This window comes from Saccostrea echinata, unplaced genomic scaffold (assembly GCF_033153115.1).
Source record: "Saccostrea echinata isolate AGI-Se365-2 ecotype Australia unplaced genomic scaffold, CSIRO_AGI_Sech_v1 ptg000015l, whole genome shotgun sequence".
Taxonomy (NCBI): domain Eukaryota; kingdom Metazoa; phylum Mollusca; class Bivalvia; order Ostreida; family Ostreidae; genus Saccostrea; species Saccostrea echinata.
In genome coordinates, this window is record NW_026889764.1 from 9,064,998 (window position 1) to 9,086,789 (window position 21,792).

Consider the following 21,792-nt stretch of genomic DNA (forward strand, 5'->3'; position numbering starts at 1 on the left):
CGAATTAATCTTATACACTGCGCAGTATACGTTTCGCCCAAAATTAACTATAGTTTCCAAAGTATTTTTAAACTTGAATGAAATATTCCGTAATTGACTGAAAAAGACTGCTTTTAAAATATGGGTGAAAAATGACTCTGTGTTTTAGACGCATAAAACTGATAAAGAGGTTTCAATCTGTGTAAAAGTAATGTCCTTGGCAAGCCTTCATTTTGTTAAGAAAGTTGACAAATGATTTTGAAATTCATTATTTTAAAAAATTAATTCTATTTTTATGCTTTGATACGGAGATTCTTTCAAACATTGACTCTTATTGCAAAAAGACCAAAGTTCTATAATTTAGATGTCAAAAGACACATACCTTTAAAATCAATACGATTTCATGGTTTTTTTGTTTTGTTTTTTTTTTTTTTTTTTTTGTAATTTGAAATAAAGATAAAATTTAATACCATATTTTGCCAACTTGAATTTTCTGAGAGATTTATTCAAATATTTTAAATTAAACATTGAAATGTTAATGAAGTGCATATGACTCGCATATTTTTTTTTTCTATTTTCTTTTCAAAGAAAAAAAAAACTCATTTGTGCAAATACATCATTTGAATAATATCAATACTACACTATCCTTCTTTTCTTTATTTTATATATATATATATATATATATATATATATATATATATATATATATATATATATATATATATATATATATATATATATATATATATATATATATATATATATATATATATACCGGAGGAAGCAGGGAATATGTCAAAAGTGAGTCGTATAGGTGTGCAAATTGCACTGGCGTTATATGAATGATAGAAACTCTGTATCAGATGAGTACGATCTTTGAGGACACAGATTATCTGTAGAAATCTGATCAAAATCTTTAAAATATTAGTAAGACATGAAAAGAGATAGCAGCTTCACAATTGCTGATCTTGTGAAAGCACATTTACGCAATGAAAATATACAACATTGTCAAACAAAATTATGATACTGGAACAATTGTTAGTAAATAAATTTTAAGCAATAGAGAAACGTTTTAATGAGTAATTATTGGGCCATATTATATGAAATGTATAGGGGAGGGTTTTTGTAAACCTTATGTTTTTGACGTTACAACGTTGTTGAGGTTGTTCCTTGGTTACAAAACATGTTGATTTTAAAGTTTAGTAAGTTGATTTCTATTAAATCACACGGATTGAAATTTCACACATCAACAAACTAAATATTTTTACATATATTAATGTGCTCATTTTAAATTTCTTCAAAAAACAGTGTAACGAAGATTGACATGGTCCATAAACGTTCCGAACAACCCTCGTATATTGACTACAGTAATAACTTTTTGGACTTATTTGGCTTTTCAACTCTTTCGGCTCTGTAGGCTAATAACAAATTATCCGCTTTTACAAGAAATAAATAGACTTGCAAGGGGGAAAAATATTTGCAAAAATACAGAGGTTAAGTTTCACGTCATGCGTACGGGTGATTCATCAATTACTATGTTATTACGCGTGCTATACTTGTAGCTACACATCGGGATTTGACACCATGTGTTCTTTGACAACATGACGTCAAATCCCGACATGTAGCTACAAGTATTGAACGCGTAATATGCTGTCTACACGTACGGCATTTACGAATAAGGATATCGATAAAATTTTCTATTTTTGTTTTAATTGATCGATTTTATAAAGTGATAAAACAAGAGAACAATCCCAACTTGCTGGTGAATAATGATTCCAACAAAGTCCATGTAGTTTTAGCAATGAGAACTGATAGGAAGAAGTATGTTTATTTCGCCCGAAAGATTCGTTTGAGCGAGACCCAACCCATGCACCTTACAGACACCCTTGGTGCCTATGAATGTTAATTTTTTATAATTATTTTAAATATCATTCTTACACCTCAATATTCTTTAATTTTTTTTCCAAATATCGTCTATGAAATATTTAAAGGTACATTTTTTTCTCTAAATAAATGCTAGAAACAGTAAAAGACCATCAATCACACAGGCATCCACCATTTTTTTTTTTTTAAAGAATTTAACATTTAATATTCCAAACTACATGTATATCTACATCATATCATCAACCCACCTAAAGAACACAGTGTTTCCGTTTCAGCTGATTCCTTATACATGTAGTTTGGCGAAGTCCTTTTACACACTTTACGTCTCCGCATTTCAGGAAGAAAAAAGCGATACTTCCTCCTCACTTACTCACTTCCTATCATTTAGGGCTGTATAATCGAGCCCTCCCATTTGATTGTACTCTTAATGTTTTCTGCTGGGAATACCCCCCCCCCTTTTGAGGAATTTTGTGAAATGCTCTTTTTGTGGTATTAGTTGATCTTTTTTTTATTTTACGAATTATTTTCATGGCTGTCTCCACCTTTTAAAGCGATGCTGAAATGCTTGTACTGTAAAGAAACAAAATATCTAAAGCCGCTTCAATGCAATGTGAAATTACAATGTATGTAATATTGATTTATTGTACATGATATATCTGGTATTTGGAACGAATTTCCATTAAGCTTCGATTTTTCTTCAGAAATTATAATAAAATGCCGTACCATGGATCTGCCGAACTCACTTCTAACGAAAATTTGCATACGTACTTGCGTGTAACTAAACCATAATATTTCCGTTTACGTCAAATATTACGTATACACGACAAATATTACGTATACACGAAAGTAACGCGTACCCGTTGTTACCTCACTTGTAACTTAACCTCTCTTGTGTCGTCACAACGTGTACGCGCAATTTTGACCTACATGTAACAAATGACGTCAACGTAAGTATTATATTTTAGTTACACGTACGCACATGATTATGCAAATTATCGCTAAAAGTGAGTATAGTAGATTCATGGTAAAGCGTTTTATGTCTAATTTCTCGTGAAAAATAGAACGTTAATGTAAATTTTAAAACACCAAATACTCAGTACTAGAGATGCTCAGTACAATAAATTATTTTTATTCATTAATCGACTTTATTTCAGAAAACATTTATTTAAAAAAAAATCAATGTATACGAAGTGAAAGTCTTAGAAAGAGTTTGAAAAAAAAAATATAATGAAAAATAAACATTCAGTGCACAAAAGATGTTTATAGGTGGCATGCAAAGGGGTCTCTCTTTCGCAGGAACCCTGTAGGCAGAATTAACATGATGCTTGATATCAGGTTAAATTGTTGAAAGTACATAGATTTTGTCGGAATCATCATTCATTAGCAAGTTAAGATAGTTTTATCACTTTTAAATAAAATCGATCATTTGAAACAAGAAAAAAAGAATTTTTATCGATTACTTAACCCGTATATGTTGTACGTGTAGCCAACATATTACACGTTTCTACACTTGTAGCTACTTCAGGATTTGACGTTATGATGTCAGAAAACACAATAATTGTGAAAATATTTGAAGATGTCAAAGCAAAAAATGCCTTGGGTTTACACTGGGGAACGTTCAAGATGACATGAGAGATTTATTTGGTCTAATTTTAATGTGGGTTGCCATTATTAAGTTTTTTTAGTATTATTTAGAGAACGAGACAGGTACTGTATCATAGATACAAATTTGGGGGTGGACGAGTGCGTAGCACGAGTCTCCACCCCCAAATTTGTATCTACGATACAGAACCTGTCGAGTTCTCTAAATGATTTGTGACACGATCAATAAAAATAAAAGCACCGCCCACTTCATACCTGAGCAGCATCCAAATTTCCGCCAGAGTTCGTTTGTTCTTTCTGTAGATGAGGCCTCGACGGGTAATATTCATCCGCAGTATATATATTTCCACGAAGAGTGGAAAATGGGGGGGGGGGGACTGCGAATTTCACGTAATGTATGCTGCATCCGCGAACCCATTGGCTTTACTATTTTGAAGGGGACACAAAAAGCAGGGAAAGCAAACAGGTTTTCAGGAATTTCTCCAACATTGGATGTTTTCCATAATTGCGAATTTTCCTTTTCGTTTGGATCGAAATAACGTGTAGATTCTGTGTGGAATAATTTTTTTAAAAGTGCTTGAGAAATTTTGACATTTTACATTCCTAAGGAAATATTTCTTCTAATTTATAATAGGAAAAAAATCAGCATTTACTATTTTACGTGCTTTTGATAAATTGAATCAGATTTATTTTTAGACCGTGCTGTATTTTAGATACAGAACACGTTGGCTAATACAAGACAGTATACAGGGCTAATACAGAGCGGAAAGTAGCTCCGCCCACTGTATTTCCGTTCTGTATTGCTAATAAAGAACAGCAAACTTCAAAGAAAAACACCGCAATCGTGTCACAATATTATTCCATGTGACCACCTTACAGATCTAGATTTCTGACTGAAATAATTCGAAAATAACTTTAATTTTGCATCTACAGTTTTATTTGGAACCTCGAACAAAGCTTGGCGAAGAGCTAGATAAGAGGAATATTGGCAGAGAAACATTCTTCACCTTCCGTCATGGTTTGGTGCACACAGTCGGACAAGATATGCCTGAACATATCTAACCATGTCTTTCAGCATTAAATTAACCATGATCTACAATCCCACACCATAAATCTTCTTCATCTTTTCACCAACCTTTTGCTTTTTAATATGTAAAGATAATAATGAGAATGAAATTTCATTTCTTATTAATTATCACTTATTTATATCTTACATATGACCTGTATATTAGTAGTATTACAGAGTTTGTTGTTTTATTTTGACATTTTTTTTTTATGAATTAATGCTGTTTCATAGTGTCTTTAAAATATATGTGTCCACACTTTTCAGGATGAATAATTTTCTACTATTTAGATAGTTTTATTTGGGGTTTATTCCTTTTCATTACATAAGAAAAATAGTTATCCTATTATTGAGGAAACCAAAAGGGAAACACTTAACAAATTCCATTCAAATTATAATGACAATTATGAATATCCAAAAATAGTATGTAATTTCAGTGTTTTGTATTATATCAAGTAGAACTTTACATCATGATATGAATTTATTGGATATATATATCAGAGAGAGAGAGAGAGAGAGAGAGAGAGAGTTTGAGAGAGAGTTTTCAACAAAGGTAACACATTGAATGTTTGATACCAAAGATTTAATCTTCATACATATCAATTAATGTTATGGTTGCAGGAACAATGTTGTAATAAGTCCTTTATAAAGAAATATGGAGATAACGAACAGTTTTCAAGCTCAAAGTCCATTTAAAAATACAAACTGGGAGCAGAGCATACACAGACCTCCAAAACATCAGAGGCGGGATCAGATGCCATGGAGGAATGAGCATCCCATGCCAACCGGTCACACCCGCCGTGTGCTCCTTGTTATGATCGAGAAAAAGGGAAAACAGAAAAATCCGTAGACAATTCAGTGTGTAAATAATGGCCTAACGATTTGATGGCCAAACGTCATTTGACTTAATGATAAGTTGTAAACATTTATTTCATCTTTAAAGCACTCTGACAACTTTAAAAGTAATTTTTCTGTAAATCAACAGTACTGAGAACCCGATGTGCTCTGTCACAAATAAAAACTCAAGTCCGAAATTTGAATGCTTAATTATTTATAAATGACGAAACAATAAAAATATGCCAACACATAGTATGATTGACAATACCTTACGATCATACATCTTAGGTTTAAAATATAATGCAAATGAGCTCACGCACAAAAAATGCATCGTAAAGAGAATGCGTATTTCAAATCTAAACAGTGTCATAAATGGTGTAAACATGGTATTAATTATATTGTCTGTCTTTACAAGAGTTTCCTGACAAGATTGTTTTAGTAGAATTAAATTGTTAGTTGTGCACTCATAAAAGACCTCACAGTGTAAATAGGTGTTTCTCCATAAACAGTATACCCATCAAAACTGAGTAGGATGTCAAAACAAGATTTTCATGTTATTAGGATATTTACTTCGAATTTTTGTCACGGTAGCTCAGTCGGTAGAGCGCTCGCTCCGTGATCGGAAGTTCGTGAATTCGAATCTCGGCCGCGACTGACCTAAATCGATAAAAATAGGTAGCAACTGTTCCTTCGCCAAGCGCTCGGCACTTTGAAGTGAAAGTTGCGACCTTAAAAACCGAGGCCCATGTCACGACAGGCGTTGGCACGATAAAGATCCCTCACTGCTCAATGGTCCTGAGTGTCGATTAAAGGTCTAAGTTTGAAGCCCAGTATATGGTGACGTCTCTATATTAGTGAAACAACATACAACATACAATCAAATCAATCAATCCAATCTTTGTTCATTTCTTTAGAAAACTCTCTTTTTAGTAGAACCGAGATGCCAAGTGTTACTGAAAATGATACAAAACAAGTTCTACAATTACATTGCTTGAGGATATTTTTGTGTTTTTTAAAAAAGTAATTCAGAACCCATATTACATATATATGAGAACCGTTTTGTTTTGTTAAAATAGTCTAAGTAAAAAGAATTAAGTATGTAAAGCCCTGTGTAGATTCTGCAACACATAAGAATTTTGAATTTGTAATCATAATCATGCAAAATTGAGATTAAAGATTTTTCACAGATATATTCTACAATTTTTATGGCCTCAACCCAGCCTCCAGGGATCAGGATGGATAAAAACCCTTGAATGTAAATTACACGAATATGATTGCAGGCAAATTTGCTTTAATGAAAAAGGTGAGAAAACTAACAGCGGTTGATCTCAAATAATCTACAAGCAATTCAAATCTGTGAATAGGGCAAACAGGGAAATCAAGAGGTGGGATCAGGTGTCTAAGAGGAGTAAACGTCCTCTGTTCTATGTATTAATTAGGTAGACGGAATATTAAATTCCCATTTAAAAATTTTTCCACATATTTTCCACAAAACTTTACTTTCATGTGGACCTTTTTTTGCCCAAGTGTCCATGAACGTAAATTATACAAAGATGCTATAATATAAATCTGATAGCTTGTATCTTTATAGTTTTCTATGGAAGTATGAAAACATTTAACTTTTAAATATTTAACTTTGATGTTCCGTTGTTACCCTTCACTCCAGGGGACATGGTTTGAAAAACGTTCACTATATGAGGATGTTGCATACTGTGGAATCATTTAAATTCGTGGGGGCCAATTTTCGTGGATTGCTAAAATATTACAGGTTTGTGGGGACGTAATTTCGTGTTTTCTCTTATACCTACAAGAGGAAATATGACTTTGTAACCCTAATTTATTAATTCGTGGAGAATGTCAATTCGTTAATGTAAGGTATTCCAATTGAGCCACCATGAAATCTAATGATTCCACAGTATGTGTTGGCCAAGTTGAGACCTAGTAGCTCTTGAAAGGAATTGTTTGAATCAAAATCTTACACCTATTATTTTGAAACAATTAGTATCACATTTTTGCCACAGTTAAGCCTCCGGGTCCATGCTTTATTAGATGAAATATCTTTGACGTAAAACCTACGATGTCCTTAAATTGACCTTGATTACAAAAGTAAAAGTTTTCTTTGTGAAAATATAAATTAACATATTTCCCGGTGGTTTAGAAAAGATGTCGAAAATATATATTAAAAAAAATACTTTTATGCATGGGTACTGATGAAAATTGATAGCAATACACCACCTCATAGACTACAGTGATCAAATAATACAAGTTAATAAGCATAGGGGTATATACATTATGATATTAATCCCTTATTACAATCGAACATTGATTATTTTACCACAGTGGAAAAATTTATGCATGTAAATATTGAGGAAAAAACCCTCTCCAATATTTCCAAATCAATATGTAAGAAAGATCGATTTATTTCATTCATCATTGAAATTAACAATGGGTATCCACAAGAGATAGTACTTCAGGTATGCTTATAAGATTAACAAGGTGAAGATAATGAACAGGAACAGTGGGCAATCTCAGAAGTCATTTAAAGAATTCCAATTTGTGAAAAGGAAATTAACACAATCTGAAGATTTCATGCCTAGGAGGATTTAACATTTCTTTTGAACATCACATCCGCCGTGAGCACTGTGTATTGATCAAGTAGACGAAATACATGTAATCTGTAGTCAAAACAAGTATAAATTCAAAACAATGGCCTAAATTAATGTGAAACATTTCCGTTAAAATACGACTCAATGATAGGTTGTATTTCTAAACAAGGTCATTTTAACGACCTAAGAGTTGTTGACTTTAAACGTGGTTATTGAAATTCACGTAATATCAACTTATTTTTCAGTAGACTGTCTCGGTTTAAAATCTTATATATGAGCATGTTTTTGCGTATCGAATAAGCTGGTAAGCATAAACACCATATGCATATAGAATTATTTCTGCTGATATACTCGTAATTTGCAAGGTTTATTCTGTTTGCTCCTCTTCAAGTCTGTATTCTTTCAATGGATTTTTGAGCTTCATAACAGTTCTTGATATTCATATTTTTTCATATTTCAATACAAACAAATTGTAAAAATAACATAATTTTGATTCTTTTTTATAATGTTTAAATAAATTCTTTAGAAAAATTAAAGTCCAGTACTGTTGCCATGAAATATGAAGATAACGATAACTAATTATGCTCAAAAGTCCAATTAAACAATACAAATCAGGAGCAGAGAAAACACAGACCTCTAAAAGCTTAAGATCTGGTACCATGGAGAAGTAAGTATCCCCTGTTGTCCGGTTACACCCGCCGTGTGCTCCTTGTCATGATCGGGAAAAAACAGAAAAACAATTAACAGCTGCTTTTTCCATAAAATTAACCTTGTCTTTGGTCATTTGCAAAAATATTTTGTAAAACAACATTCTGTTTGTACACACAAGTACTCCAGAGTTAATATTTGAAAGAGAGATGCTTGAGTTTCTGATTGATAATATCTTTGTAGTTTTTTGGAGATCAAGTCTTCCAACAATTTTTTGGAATTTCCGTGGGTACCAATTACCCCCCCCCCCCCCTCTTTTTAGCAGACCAATTTTTGTAATCATATGAAACAGATTTATTCAACACCTTATACATAAAAAAAGAAGTACCTTGCTGTGGCTTTCAATCCAACATTTAGATATATCGACGACGTTTTATCAATTATCAAGATTCATGTTCATTCCTACATTGATTCGTTATATCCATTTGATCTCAAAATAAAAGATACCACAGAGTCTGTTTCATTTTTTGGGTATTGTACTAGGAAAAACGTTAATGGTAACCTAACAACAAAGCTTTAAGATAAATATGATGACTCCTACTTTTCTTCTTTCAGCTCCCCTTATTTATGTACCAGTATAACCTTATAAGCTCCCTGTGGAGTTCATGTCTCCCAGTTGATTCGATACACAAGAGCATGCTCTACGTATGAAGAATTTCTAAAACGAGGCAAGCTTAGACAAACAAGTTGATGAAACAAAAATATCAACAGTCTCGTTAACCATCAACATTTAGCAAATTCTATGGTCAATACAATGGCATTGACTGCAAATATAATCTATCATAAAGTCGAATGTGAATGATATTTTTCATATGAATTGTTAGGCCATTATTTACACACTGAATTGCCTACAGATTTTTCCGATCATGAAAAGGAGCACAGGGCGTGAGTGTCGATATGGGTGCTTACTCCTCTATGACACCTGATCTTACCTCTGATGATTAAAGTGTCGTATTTGCTCTGCTCCCGGATTGTATTCTTTCAATGGACTTTTGAGCTTGATTAATGTTCGTTTACTTCATTTTATTTTTTTTTACCATTCTATTCCTGTTGTTTTTTATCAATCATCGTTTAATTAAAACAAGTTTTTTTTAATAAAACTGAGACAATATGGTCACTATGTTACGCAAGACATGATGTCAGATTCCTAAAGAGTCCCTATTTAAGTTATCTTCATAATCTTAAAAGCACTACCTCTCCAATTAAACGAACGGAAATTCAGATACCCTTATGATCAAGGTATAACCCACTCTTGACCATTATTCAAATAAAGAAGACAACAAAACAAGAAATCTTCAAAGATTATTGAAATATGTGCACTTTTTCTTGCTTTACAATGGAAAGCTACCTTTCATTTTTGTGATTCATGTAATTTTTTTCATTTATTCGTTTAAAATAGAAGTTTACTATTAGTTGCCTTATTTTAATTAATTAAGTGTATGAACTTGATGCTTGTGATAAACCTCATTACAGTCCCATAAAAATCATCTTGATTAATTTGAAATAAAACTTATCTGCATCTCAAATCAAATGCTGGAATACAATAAAAACTTATAAATCCAATCTTTGATCAAACCCATGTCATCATTTAAATTTTCCTTGTATATTGTTCTGAAAATTTTAAAAATAATTATGCCGCATTCCATTTTCTTTACCATGATGAGCAGTCTATTCTTAAATCTTTGGTTACTGAATGAAAAAGGGTAAAAAACGAAAAGAGATCGATCTCAAAAAATCTGCAAACAATATACATCTGTAAACAGGGCATAAAGTATGGATTCCCGGAAATACCAGAGGTAGGATCAGGTGTCTAGGAGAAGTAAGCATCCTCTTTTGATCTCTAACACCCCCTTGAGCCCTATGTTTTGATCAGGTAGACGGAACATATACATAGTCAAATTTAGTATAAAAGCAAAGTCCTAACATTTGTTTTGAAACACGTCTGCAGCCAAAACAAGCCTTAATTATAAGCTGAAGGCAAAATGAAATCAACAGTCCAATACACACTTTGCAAAAGTAATTACCCTTTGCAGCGTCAACAAAGACGTCACAAAAGGGAAAAACAACGTTTTTCTTCTAAATAATACATTACCATAGTAATGAGCTTGCTGTGAGAAATTCACCGTGCATGCTTAATTTCTTTTTTTTAATGTATTGCTTGCTTCATCCTAGAGCAATAAAAGTGTAAGATTCAATGATCATTTATATGTCAAATGACAAAGTTACAAAATTTAAAGTTTCAAAGGCCATTGAGAGAATTCTTCGGTTTTTCTCCAAAAGATGGTGGCTAAAAGATAAAACCTTTGAAAAGTGTGGTATAACAATTGGTGATCTATACCAATGTTGTATGGAGTTCTGATTGTCTTAATGACCGTGTCACCATAAAAGTACTATCATGAAATCTGATTTCACAATCCTTTGTATATCATCAAAACAACCCTGATAACCTGCTTTGTCAAAAAATAGTACAACTGTCCTGAGTTTCTCATAAGAGTCTCTCGATAAGATCACCTTAGTAAAGTTCGTTCTTACAACAAAAATGTAAGTAACTTTTTCGTAAGGAAATAATTCTTAGTAATGTACAAAGCCGTAGCAAATAGCTAACAAACATCGCCGATATAAATTGTTAAGTTAATACTGTTGCTGGTAACATCATTTATCTTAATTCATGTCCTCAAAGGTGCTTTTTGAGTGGATAAATATGAGACACACTTCTATTTTCAAATCCGATGAATTTTCTTCTGTCCCCGGATCTTAGACTAATGGTGGCATATTTATGCCGAAATAGTAATTAGTGTATCTCGACAAAACCAGTAAGTTGTCTTGACTTGACAAAATAGTTATCTTGATTTGACGCGATATCTTAGGTTGACAAAAAAATTCTGTGGATGGCATAGATATAACACCATAGGGACTTAATTTTAAAAAGTAAAAATGCAAAAAAAAAAAAGTTAATGTAAATAAGACTCATTGTTGAGATTGGCTAACTTGAGCACATTGGCTAGGAAAAAGCAGAAAGAAATCAGTTGAGTATTGAAGAATTTATGGGGGGGGGGGGGACTTAAATTTACACTACCTCAGGATGGTTCCATATCAATTTTACTAATCATGGCTCTGCTGTTCTTCAGCAGAAGAATATTTAAAGATTTTTTCCATACCCACCCAAAATTTGAATAAATCTGATTCTAAACTACCTGAGGATGTTTTTATAATAATATGACTAATCACGGTTTTACTATTCTTGAGCAGAAGATTTTTCCTATATATTATTATGTAAAACTTTGACCCTCTGTTGTGCCCCCAAACCCTGGGGGTCATAATTTGAAGAAACTTGATTTTACAATACCTAAGATTCCTTCTGTATAAATATAACAAGTAATGGCTTAGTTGTTCTTGATAAGAAGATTTTTCAAAGATATTTCCTATGTAACTTGTATGATCAAGTTCTTACAAGGGATATATAGGTTTTCCTTTTACTCTTTCTAAGTTAATGATTGGAATGATTATTAAGACTGCTCTGTCTGGGGGTAAATCACACAGTACTAAAATTGTTCTCTTATCTAGAGACGGAGAGTTGGTAACGTACAACTTGCACAGTGTTTCTCCTCCAGATTTCTATTGATAGATAAGAACCGGGTGTCTCAATCTTCTTCAGATTTACTACTTCAAGAACTAAACATCAATTCCCTAGGATACTTGCCACTGGTGCTCATAACTTTTATTTTGCTCTTACCCTTAACTTCTTTATTGCTGATTTAACTTCTTTTCCTAGCTTCTGAATACCTGGCTTTCCCGAAGCTTTGCCTTTTATAGCCTTTGAATAGTCCATTCCAAGGGTCGTCAGGTCATTCCAATATTTGAAGTCTTCAATGTGTTTTACTCAAATGCCCCTTAACTATTACACCTATATATTTCTATGCAAAACTTTGATGCACTGTTGTAGTCCTGCCCTATGCTTGGGGGTCATGATTTTAATAATCTTGAATCTACACTACCTGAGGATACATCTGTATTAATATTACTAATAAAGGCTTAGCAGTTCTTGAGAAAAAATTCTAAAGTATATTTCCTATATGTTCCTAAGTAAAACATTGCCCCCATGTTGTGTCTGTGCCGAACCCCCAGGGTCATGGTTTGACCAACTTGAACAAACTTGAATCTACATTACCTGAGGATACTTCTATATTAATATGTCTAATAATGGCTTAGCAGTTCTTGAGAAGAAGATTTTTAAAGATATTTACTATATATTCCTATGGTAAACTTTGACTCCCTGTTGTGGCCCTGCCCTACCCCTAGGGGTCATGATTGGAACAAATTTGAATCTACACTACCTAAGGATATTTCTCTGATAATAAGACTAACCATGGCTTTGCTGTTCTCGAGGAAATGATTTTTAAAGACATTTTTTATATATTTCTATGTAAAACTTTGACCCCCTCTTAAGGCCCCGCCTTATCCCCGGGGATTATGATGTCAACAAACTTGAATCTAGAATATGTAATGAAGCTTTCACATAGATTTTATTCTATTTTGCCCAGTGGTTCTTGAGAAGAAGATTTTTAAGTGATGCCACCAAATTTTCATTTATTCTTAATATTATCTCTCCCTGAAAGAGGGCGTAGCACTTCCTGTGAACAAATTTAAATTCCCTTCACCCAAGAATACTTTGTGGCAAGTTTGGTTGAAATTGGCCTTGTGGTTCTTGAGAAGAAGTCGAAAATGTGAAAAGTTTACAGACGACAGGCGACGAACGACAGACGACATACGGACTCATGCATATGACACTCTTTGATCAGAAAAGCTCACTTGAGCCTTCGATTCAGGAAAGTTTAAAACGATTCACGTAGGAGGATCAAAAAACGATTCATTAGCGATTAATTATTGTTAAGTTTATAAATTATTTCAGAGCCTTCTTTCCATGTTTGATCACTATATTACCATGCATTCTCTGAATGAGCCAAGATCACATGACATTAATATAAAAATAAAGTTGGAAGGGGTCTTGATGCTATATATACTGAAATTGGTTGAAAATTGCTCGGTCATTTCAACGGAAAAGCCGAAAATTTTCAAAATGTTATAGTCAAAGACATATAAAAAATAATCCGGATAGTAATATTCACTTGATTGGCTCAAGTAACCTGTAAATGCAAAAGTCTCTGAACTCGTGACCCCAAGATAATCAGTCTTTTCAGAAAATTTCTTTAATTTCATTTTGTTCTTAACATGTTTGATAATTAGTTTAGTATCAAAAACTGGTATGAAATATAAAATTACTTTACATAGTAAAATCTCATAAAAATTCGATCAGCTGATCTGTGTCTTTTCAAGAAATTGCATGATTTTCATTAAATTCTAAGCCTGTTTGATAATTAGCATTTGTTTTGTCAGTAGCAAGATCTATTATAGAATATTAAATTACATGAACTCTGCATTCTAATGTGCACTTGACCTTTACATTCTGAAATCTTCTAAAAATTTGATCCACCCTGTCATTCTTGAAATAATTGAATCAGAACTTTGAAATTAAACCCGTGTATCGAAAATTTTATAAAATACTGGAATTATTGCGTGCATGAAAATGACCTTGAACAGTTTTTAAAAATCTTTCTATCTGTTCTTGAATATTCAGCACGAAAGTTGTATAAAAACTATTTGCATCTAATTTGTATCAAAATTACCCTCCACGTAAGATTGTATGAATTGTCACTTTTCACCACAAATTGAGAGTATTCCTAATAGACATTTTGGTAAATCAAAGATCATGATTCATTAATATAAAAGTTCCACTTTACCGCAAGAAAATGCAGATTTCCAAATTATCAATCATTTATCTTTCTTTTTGTAATTTTGAGACACGTTGCCATGGTAGCCATTCACCCAAGAATTCAATACCCTAGATTTCCCAAAATTATTTCTTGAAGAAAGTCTATATGATATATAATGTTTGGAGGAAGTCTCTGTTCATGCTTGTTGTCAGCTCACATAAATAAAAGTGCAAATCCTCACAGAGAATAAATCTTAAGGATGAATCTCTCTCATTTTTTTAGTATTTAAAAAATAATAATTTTTTTATTGATTCAAGAAGTGATCAATGAAATCGAAAAAAGTTTACCTTTTCTTTTTTTTAAAACTAAAACATGCATCACCTTATTGCATTTCTTTTGCTGTTTCAAAATATGTTGGATCCCAGCTAGGGTACCTAGGTATTAAGCGGATACATGACAAACTGCAGTGCAATCAAATTGTTGTAGGCGGAGCTAGTAACTGTACTTCTTCATATCGTCTATTTATAGCACATTACTATGAAATCTAAATATAGCTTTACAACTCTCTACAGCCCCTAATAAAAACAAGACACGCTCCTACCGAAATAGAAGTGCTTTTAATCGTTGTTGGTAACCTATAATAACTATAATTTTATGTCAGGGACTGTATATGTGAAATTTTCCTTTTAAAATTAATAGTACACAACTTAAAGTCTATTAATATAGCTATACGTACGAGTGTTGTCACTAAAGTTCGTGGACAATGACGTTTTTGTCAAAATGAATTGTCCTATATACATGTATACTTATTGTATACCAAAAAAATCGTACTGCGTGTTTCTATGCTTCTTTGATTTAACTTCGCCTATCAACCAATCACTTTTGAAATGGTTGTCCAATAAGCGAGGTCATTGCTTAAAGGTGCTTGGACACAGATTTGAAGTTAACATTTTCTCAAATTTTCTGCATAATTTCATATCTATATGTTGCTATAGCATTTCATACTAAAATATAATAAAAATCTTATTTCATCTCGAAGTTATTGAAACTTCAAATTTCTGGACGCGTTTGATTGACACATCCTTGCACTTTCACAAATTTTAATTTTATTCTTAATACTTAAGAAAAGTGGCAATTTTGTTGTGTATTAATGAAAAATATTAAAACTATAATCCAGAAAAATTCAGAGTAGAAATGTTCGAAAGCAAAACCCACTCACAGTATTGTCAGTCCGTGCTCAGTGGTGTGTGCAGACTTTAACAATTGAACACACCCGGTGAATCTTAAACATTAACAATAACAGAGCTCGTGCCCTGTTTACAAAAACAGTTTACGTTTCACGGATGTATTCAATTTGTTAAACTCTGTACACAACAATAAGCACGGGCTGACGATATTAGTGAGGGGGTTTGCTTTCGCACATTTCTACTCTGAATTTTCTGGATTATAGATGTAATGTTTTTCATTAATACATAAAAAAAATAGCTTCTTTTCTTAAATATTAAGGATAAAGATAAAATTTGTGAAAGTGCAAGGATGTGTTAATCAAACGCGTTCAGGAATTCGTAGTTCCAATAATTTCCAGATAAAATAATTTTTTAATTATATTTTCGTGTGAAATGCTATTGCAATATATAAGTCGTGATATTATACAGAAAATTTGAGAAAATATTAACTTCAAATCTGTGTCTGAGCACTTTTAAAGAAGATTGGAATGAAGAGCGAAAAGAAGCAGTTAACTGAAATGATTACTACAGTGTATTTCATTTTTTTCTCCGTACTTTCATATCTTTAGAAGGTTTGAGATGACTTCTATTAATCATTTAGAGTTATCGCATATGATAAGATTGTTTTTTAGAAGAAGTCAAGAAAACGGAAGACCTTCTTGTTGCCATGGCAACGAGTTTCTAGTTATATTTTTTTCAGTTGTGAGTAGGAATGATAAATATGATCTTTTAAGCGCCATTGACATCTAATAATAAAGAACGTTAAAGCAAATATACTTTGAATATTAAAGTCAGAAACCAGACATGAAACCTTCCTTATAGTGTACAGTGAATATAACGAACTTAGATTAATTTTTCAGATATACTTTACATATAAAAGTTAAGATAATCAAAATGGAACGATCTCAAAAAATTCTACAAACGATATTAATCTATGAACAGGGGATAAAAAACGGACTCCAGAAATTTCAGAGGTGGGAACAGATGCTTAGGAGAAATAAGAATCCCCTGTTTACCGTTCACATCCGCCGTGAGCCCTATGTATTGATCAGGTAGACGAAACATTTGTAAGTCGAATTTAGTATACAATAGATAAAGAAGGAAATTTGACGATGAAAAATATGAAGTCAACTTGTTCGTCTTACATTTTTTTTGTTAGTTGGCCCTTATCGTCTATGGTCAGTAAAATATTCAAATATGAAACAGCAGTGGCAAACTCTCTGGTGTCTTTTATTTTAAGTTCAATGAGATAAATCGGGTCGACATACTAATGGAAGTAACTATTGTTAATTATTAAAACGTTCTCGATATATCTGAATGTCGAGTTGAAGGCCACGGCAGGTGTTTTCTTCTTCTCATGTAAAAGTTTTTGAATTCTGCTTCATAGGAATATTTAAACAAATCGGCCTAGAAAGGAACACAATTAGTGCTCATTGTAACTCCAACAGTTTGTTGGAAGTCCTGGTCTCCGAAGACTACATAAATGTTGTCAATTTTTGCAGTATCAACTTCAGAGTACTTATGTGTAGAATCTGAGCGATTTTTAATTAAGTATTTTTTGATGATCAATTACAAGATATGAAAAGTTCCGAGTTCCATTTTTATTGAAGGAGCAGGTGACCATGATATTATGTGATATGCTTCTTATATTTGGCCCCAGTTACTCCGTTTGGAGAAACCAAAATAACTTTAAATAACTGTCATATACCACACCTCCTCCCCCGGTGACTCTTCCCCTGTCAATATACCTATTGTGTGGAAATAAACTTCATAAAAAATTGTGTTTTATTAGCAGATTCCCTTTTGAAAAACTCGAGAGAGGAAGAAGAGAAGAAGAACATGGGTATATTTTCGTCAACGATTCAATGTGATATTTCATTGTGGGGGATTGTTGTGATTTTAATACAAGGATACTTTCTGCAAGAAGTCAGGGCCGCCGACGTTGCTAGCTTACATGACACGGTACAACGTAGACTAAATACCAGTGGCGCGAACGAGTACACACCACAATTCACTGGAACACCGTACAAAGTTGAAGTGTTAGAGAACATTCCAGTAGGATCCGCAATCTTCCAGGTTTCCGCTGTAGACGGCGATAGGGGAGAAAACGGAAGAGTTAGCTACGTGCTGCTACAGGGAACCCAAAACTTTGAAGTTGATGAGAATACTGGGCTCATTAAAACACGTTCGTTCCTGGACCGCGAAATGGCAGATCATGAAATGCTTTTGGTGGAGGCTCATGACCACGGCACTCCTCATAAGTCTACTGTGGTTAAGGTGCCTGTAAGTAGAATTTTTATTTTCAATATTTTAAGATTTTTTTAGTTTGTGATTGATTGATTGTATGTTGTTTTTCGTCTTATTTGAGAATTTTTAACTCATACAGAGACGTCACCATATACCGGTGAAGGACTTCAAATTTAGACTTTTACTCGGCACTCAGGGCCATTGCACATTGAGGAACTTTATCGTGCCAACGCCTGCCGTGACAAGGGGCCTCGAATTTTAAGGTTTCATTGGAAGGACCTGCAACTTTCACTTCAAAGTGCAGTGCGCTTAGCGAAGGAACTGTTGCTAAGTATTTATTTATCGACTTAGGTCAGTCGCGGCCGAGGTTCGAACCCACGATCTTCCGATCACGGAGAGCGCTCTACACGATGCAGTAGCACGTTTAATTTTCAGAATATGTGTGATGGATTTTGCAAATCAAAAGCTTTTTAAACCGTCACCTTTTACGGAAGAAAATACTGCCCAAACAAACGGTTTGTTCTTTAAAACTTAATATGCCAACGAAGGAATTGATGCAGTTAATATACTAGTAAGTCACATCCTAGTAAGTCATATATCCTTAATCACGAAAGAATCCAGTCTTTTCTTCCACCATAGTTCAAAGTGCCGTCCTTTCCTTGTGTTTCGTAGAAATGTACATCGACTACTGCTTCTCAACTTTTTAAGTACAAAAATACTCTACAGTGCCTTGATATCGAACATTAAAAACATGATCCTCCAACGTGTTTATGTTCTTCTTCACCCTAGGCCTACAACTTTAGTCCAAAATGAGGACCTTAAATCATTAATTTATTTAAGGAACTCCCATCTTTCAACTGGCATCCTAATTTCATAAATATTATAAATTCTTACGCTGGAACATGTGCCAAACATGAGAAAGAAGACCTTGACACTTTGTCAAAAGGGATTAAAAGTATCAGATCGTTGTTGAAATCTCGCATTAAGCGATTGATATGTAATATGAAAACCGTCTGCCCTTCTGTCTTCAATAAGAGAATTAAATAGATTACACGATCAGTATGTACTTTTCCCATCTGAAGGTAATAACATTGTCTTTGTTTGTTTGTTTGTTTGTATGTTGTTTAACGTCCCTCTCGAGAATTTTTCACTCATATGCAGACGCCACCACTTGCCGGTGGAGAGCTGCAAATTTTGTCCTATACTCGACACTTACGGCCATTGAACAGTGAGAGATCTTTTTCGTGCCAGCACTTACTGCGACACGGGACCTCGGTTTATACGGTCTCATCCGAAGGACCAGTCTCCACGTCCCACAGTGGGATTCGAACCCGCGAAGTAAGGATCAACTCCTTACTCCGCGACTCTAGAGCAGACGCTCTAACCACTGCGCCACGCGGGCGACTGTCTTCGTTTGTAAGGCTCATTATTTTTATTGTATTTTAGAGAAATTTGGATTTAATCTGCAAGTGGTACTCCAATTTATATCCAAAGCACCATTTCTAAGGAGGAAATTTTTCAAAATCATATGTCGGTTTTAAATATTTTTAATTTTCCCAACAATCAAAATGAATTTGAATTACCATTCATATACTGGATTCCTTAACTTCATAAAAATCCTTACAAGCAGAGATACATAGCAGATTCCAATACATGTTCTACAAAGCCTCTTTCTTTACTCCTCACTAAAATATTAACAGCAGTGCAGGAGAAATTTCAGGAGTACTGCATAACAAAGTGGTGTAAATCAGATGTGGATACTAAAAAACTCCAAGGAACTTTTAGAAAGTTCGAAATCAGAAAATTTTACCAAAATCAATAACACTAAAACGTACTACTTTTCAACACTTTTTACAACCATTCCTTAGGATAAATTAAAAACTGGGCTTTTTGATGTCATAGGCAACTGCTTCTATAATAAAAAAGGGAACTCGGAAATTTTCACACCTTGTGATTAGTCATCAACAAAATTACTTAGTTAAAAATCACTTTGATTCTATCCACAAGTACTTTGAAATTGATATTAAAAGGATACTGGAGTTCCTCATTTTTATATTCCTGTGAAGCAGAATTTATTCAAAAGCTTCTACATGCCGTGGCCATCAACTCGACATCCATATAAATCGACGACGTTTAATTAATTAACAATAGTAACTTCCTATCATGTGTCGACTTGATATATCCCAGTGAACTGAAAATAAAATACACCACAGAGTCTACCACATTTGTTTAAATATTCTGATGTTTTACTGACTATAGACGACAAAGGCCAATTAATAATTAAATTGTATGACAAACGATCCTTCAGCTTTTTCCGTCGTCAACTTTCTTATTAATATGTAGTAATATTCCGCTATCACCTTTCTATGGTGTTTAACTTATTCGCTACTCAAGAGCATTCTCTGAATATGGTCAATTTTTAAACAGGCGCAGGCTTCTCACATATAACAACCTCGTTTAAAGTCAGCATTTCGTAAATTCTATGGTCGTTATAATGACCTTCTTGGCAAATTTAACCTATTACTGATCATATTATGGCTGACTTGTTTCATACCAATTCTTAGACCTTTGTTTTTGTACTAAATTTGACTACGGAGTGTTCCGTCTTCTTGATCAATACTTTTACAAAGAGCTCACGGCGTGCCTGAACGATCGACAGGACAGGGGATGTTTACTCCTCCAGGACACCTGATGCAACCTCTGGAATTTCCAGGGTCCGTGTTTTATGCCTTGTTTACAGATTTGTATTTTTTAAAAAAGTTTTTATGAGATTGATCACGGTTAGTTAACTTCACTTTTTTTTTATTAGTTTAGATACTGTAATTTGCAGTAATAAAACAATATTACTCATTAATTGTGGCAAGGCTTCACCGTCAGGCCATCCACCAAGTATTGCGAGATTATGAGTGGTAAGCCTCAATATTAGGCCATCCTTCAAACTAACCTTACCTCCATATTACTATTATGTCTTTATATTATGTGTTATTATATTATGTCGTTAGATTAAATGAACCCCTAGCTTAGCTGCACTCGCTTATATACCTTCATTTTAGTCCACGTGATTTTCTACTTGTAGTCTCTAGATCCCCAGAGATCGACTTGCATATTCTGAATAATTGAAGTAAATAATCGTTATATTTCTGTCAAATCGTTATTAGCTTCACTTATGAGAAGTAAACGTGGAATCCTTTCAATGTAAAGCCACAGAAAGGGTTCAAAATTTCAACAGATGATAGATATTCAGTTAAATTATCCTTTATATACATTGTATATCCTAACATTACTTTTTGCAGTTGACATGCGGCATCGGTTTATAATGTAGTGATTGAAATTGTTGAGAGGAAGATTTTTTTTCTCATTGCGGACTGGGATTTTTATGATACATGTAACCATATTGTCAGAAAGAAAATTGTAAGCCAGGTTGCCGTCTACAGCTCTCTTTTATTTATCCTGTATTTTTTGTGCTTTTCAGGTGCACATTTTGGATGTAAATGACAATGCACCTGTATTCTCAAAGGACATATACAGAAGCGGTATATGGGATGGTAGTAGAGTTGGACAGGTTGCGATGCGCCAGATCAACGCATTTGACGCTGATGTAGGGAGTAACGCTGAATTATCTTACAGCCTTGTCCACTCAAATAACCCGACCTGCCATAATTTATCCATTGATCCTAAATCGGGTGTGATCAGGGTCGCTCATCAGCTTAATGAAGAAGGGGCTTTCCACATATCGCCATGCAAAGCAAGTGTTATTGCTACTGATGGAGGTGTACCCCCATTATCGTCGACAGCAAAAGTCATAATTGAGATTGTAACCATAAATGATATTATATAGTTGAATTAAATCAATGATTATGTTGTTTGTA

At 33.5% G+C, this 21,792-nt stretch overlaps 1 protein-coding gene across 1 annotated transcript; it reads left to right on the plus strand.

Annotated features, from left to right (window-relative positions):
• The first annotated feature begins 17,515 nt into the window (after positions 1-17,515).
• Positions 17,516-21,761, plus strand: LOC133188068 (protein dachsous-like). Its single transcript, XM_061323457.1, has 2 exons — positions 17,516-17,959; positions 21,396-21,761. The coding sequence occupies exons 1-2, from the start codon at positions 17,516-17,518 to the stop codon at positions 21,759-21,761; spliced, it is 810 nt and encodes a 269-aa protein (XP_061179441.1).
• The last annotated feature ends 31 nt before the right edge of the window (positions 21,762-21,792 follow it).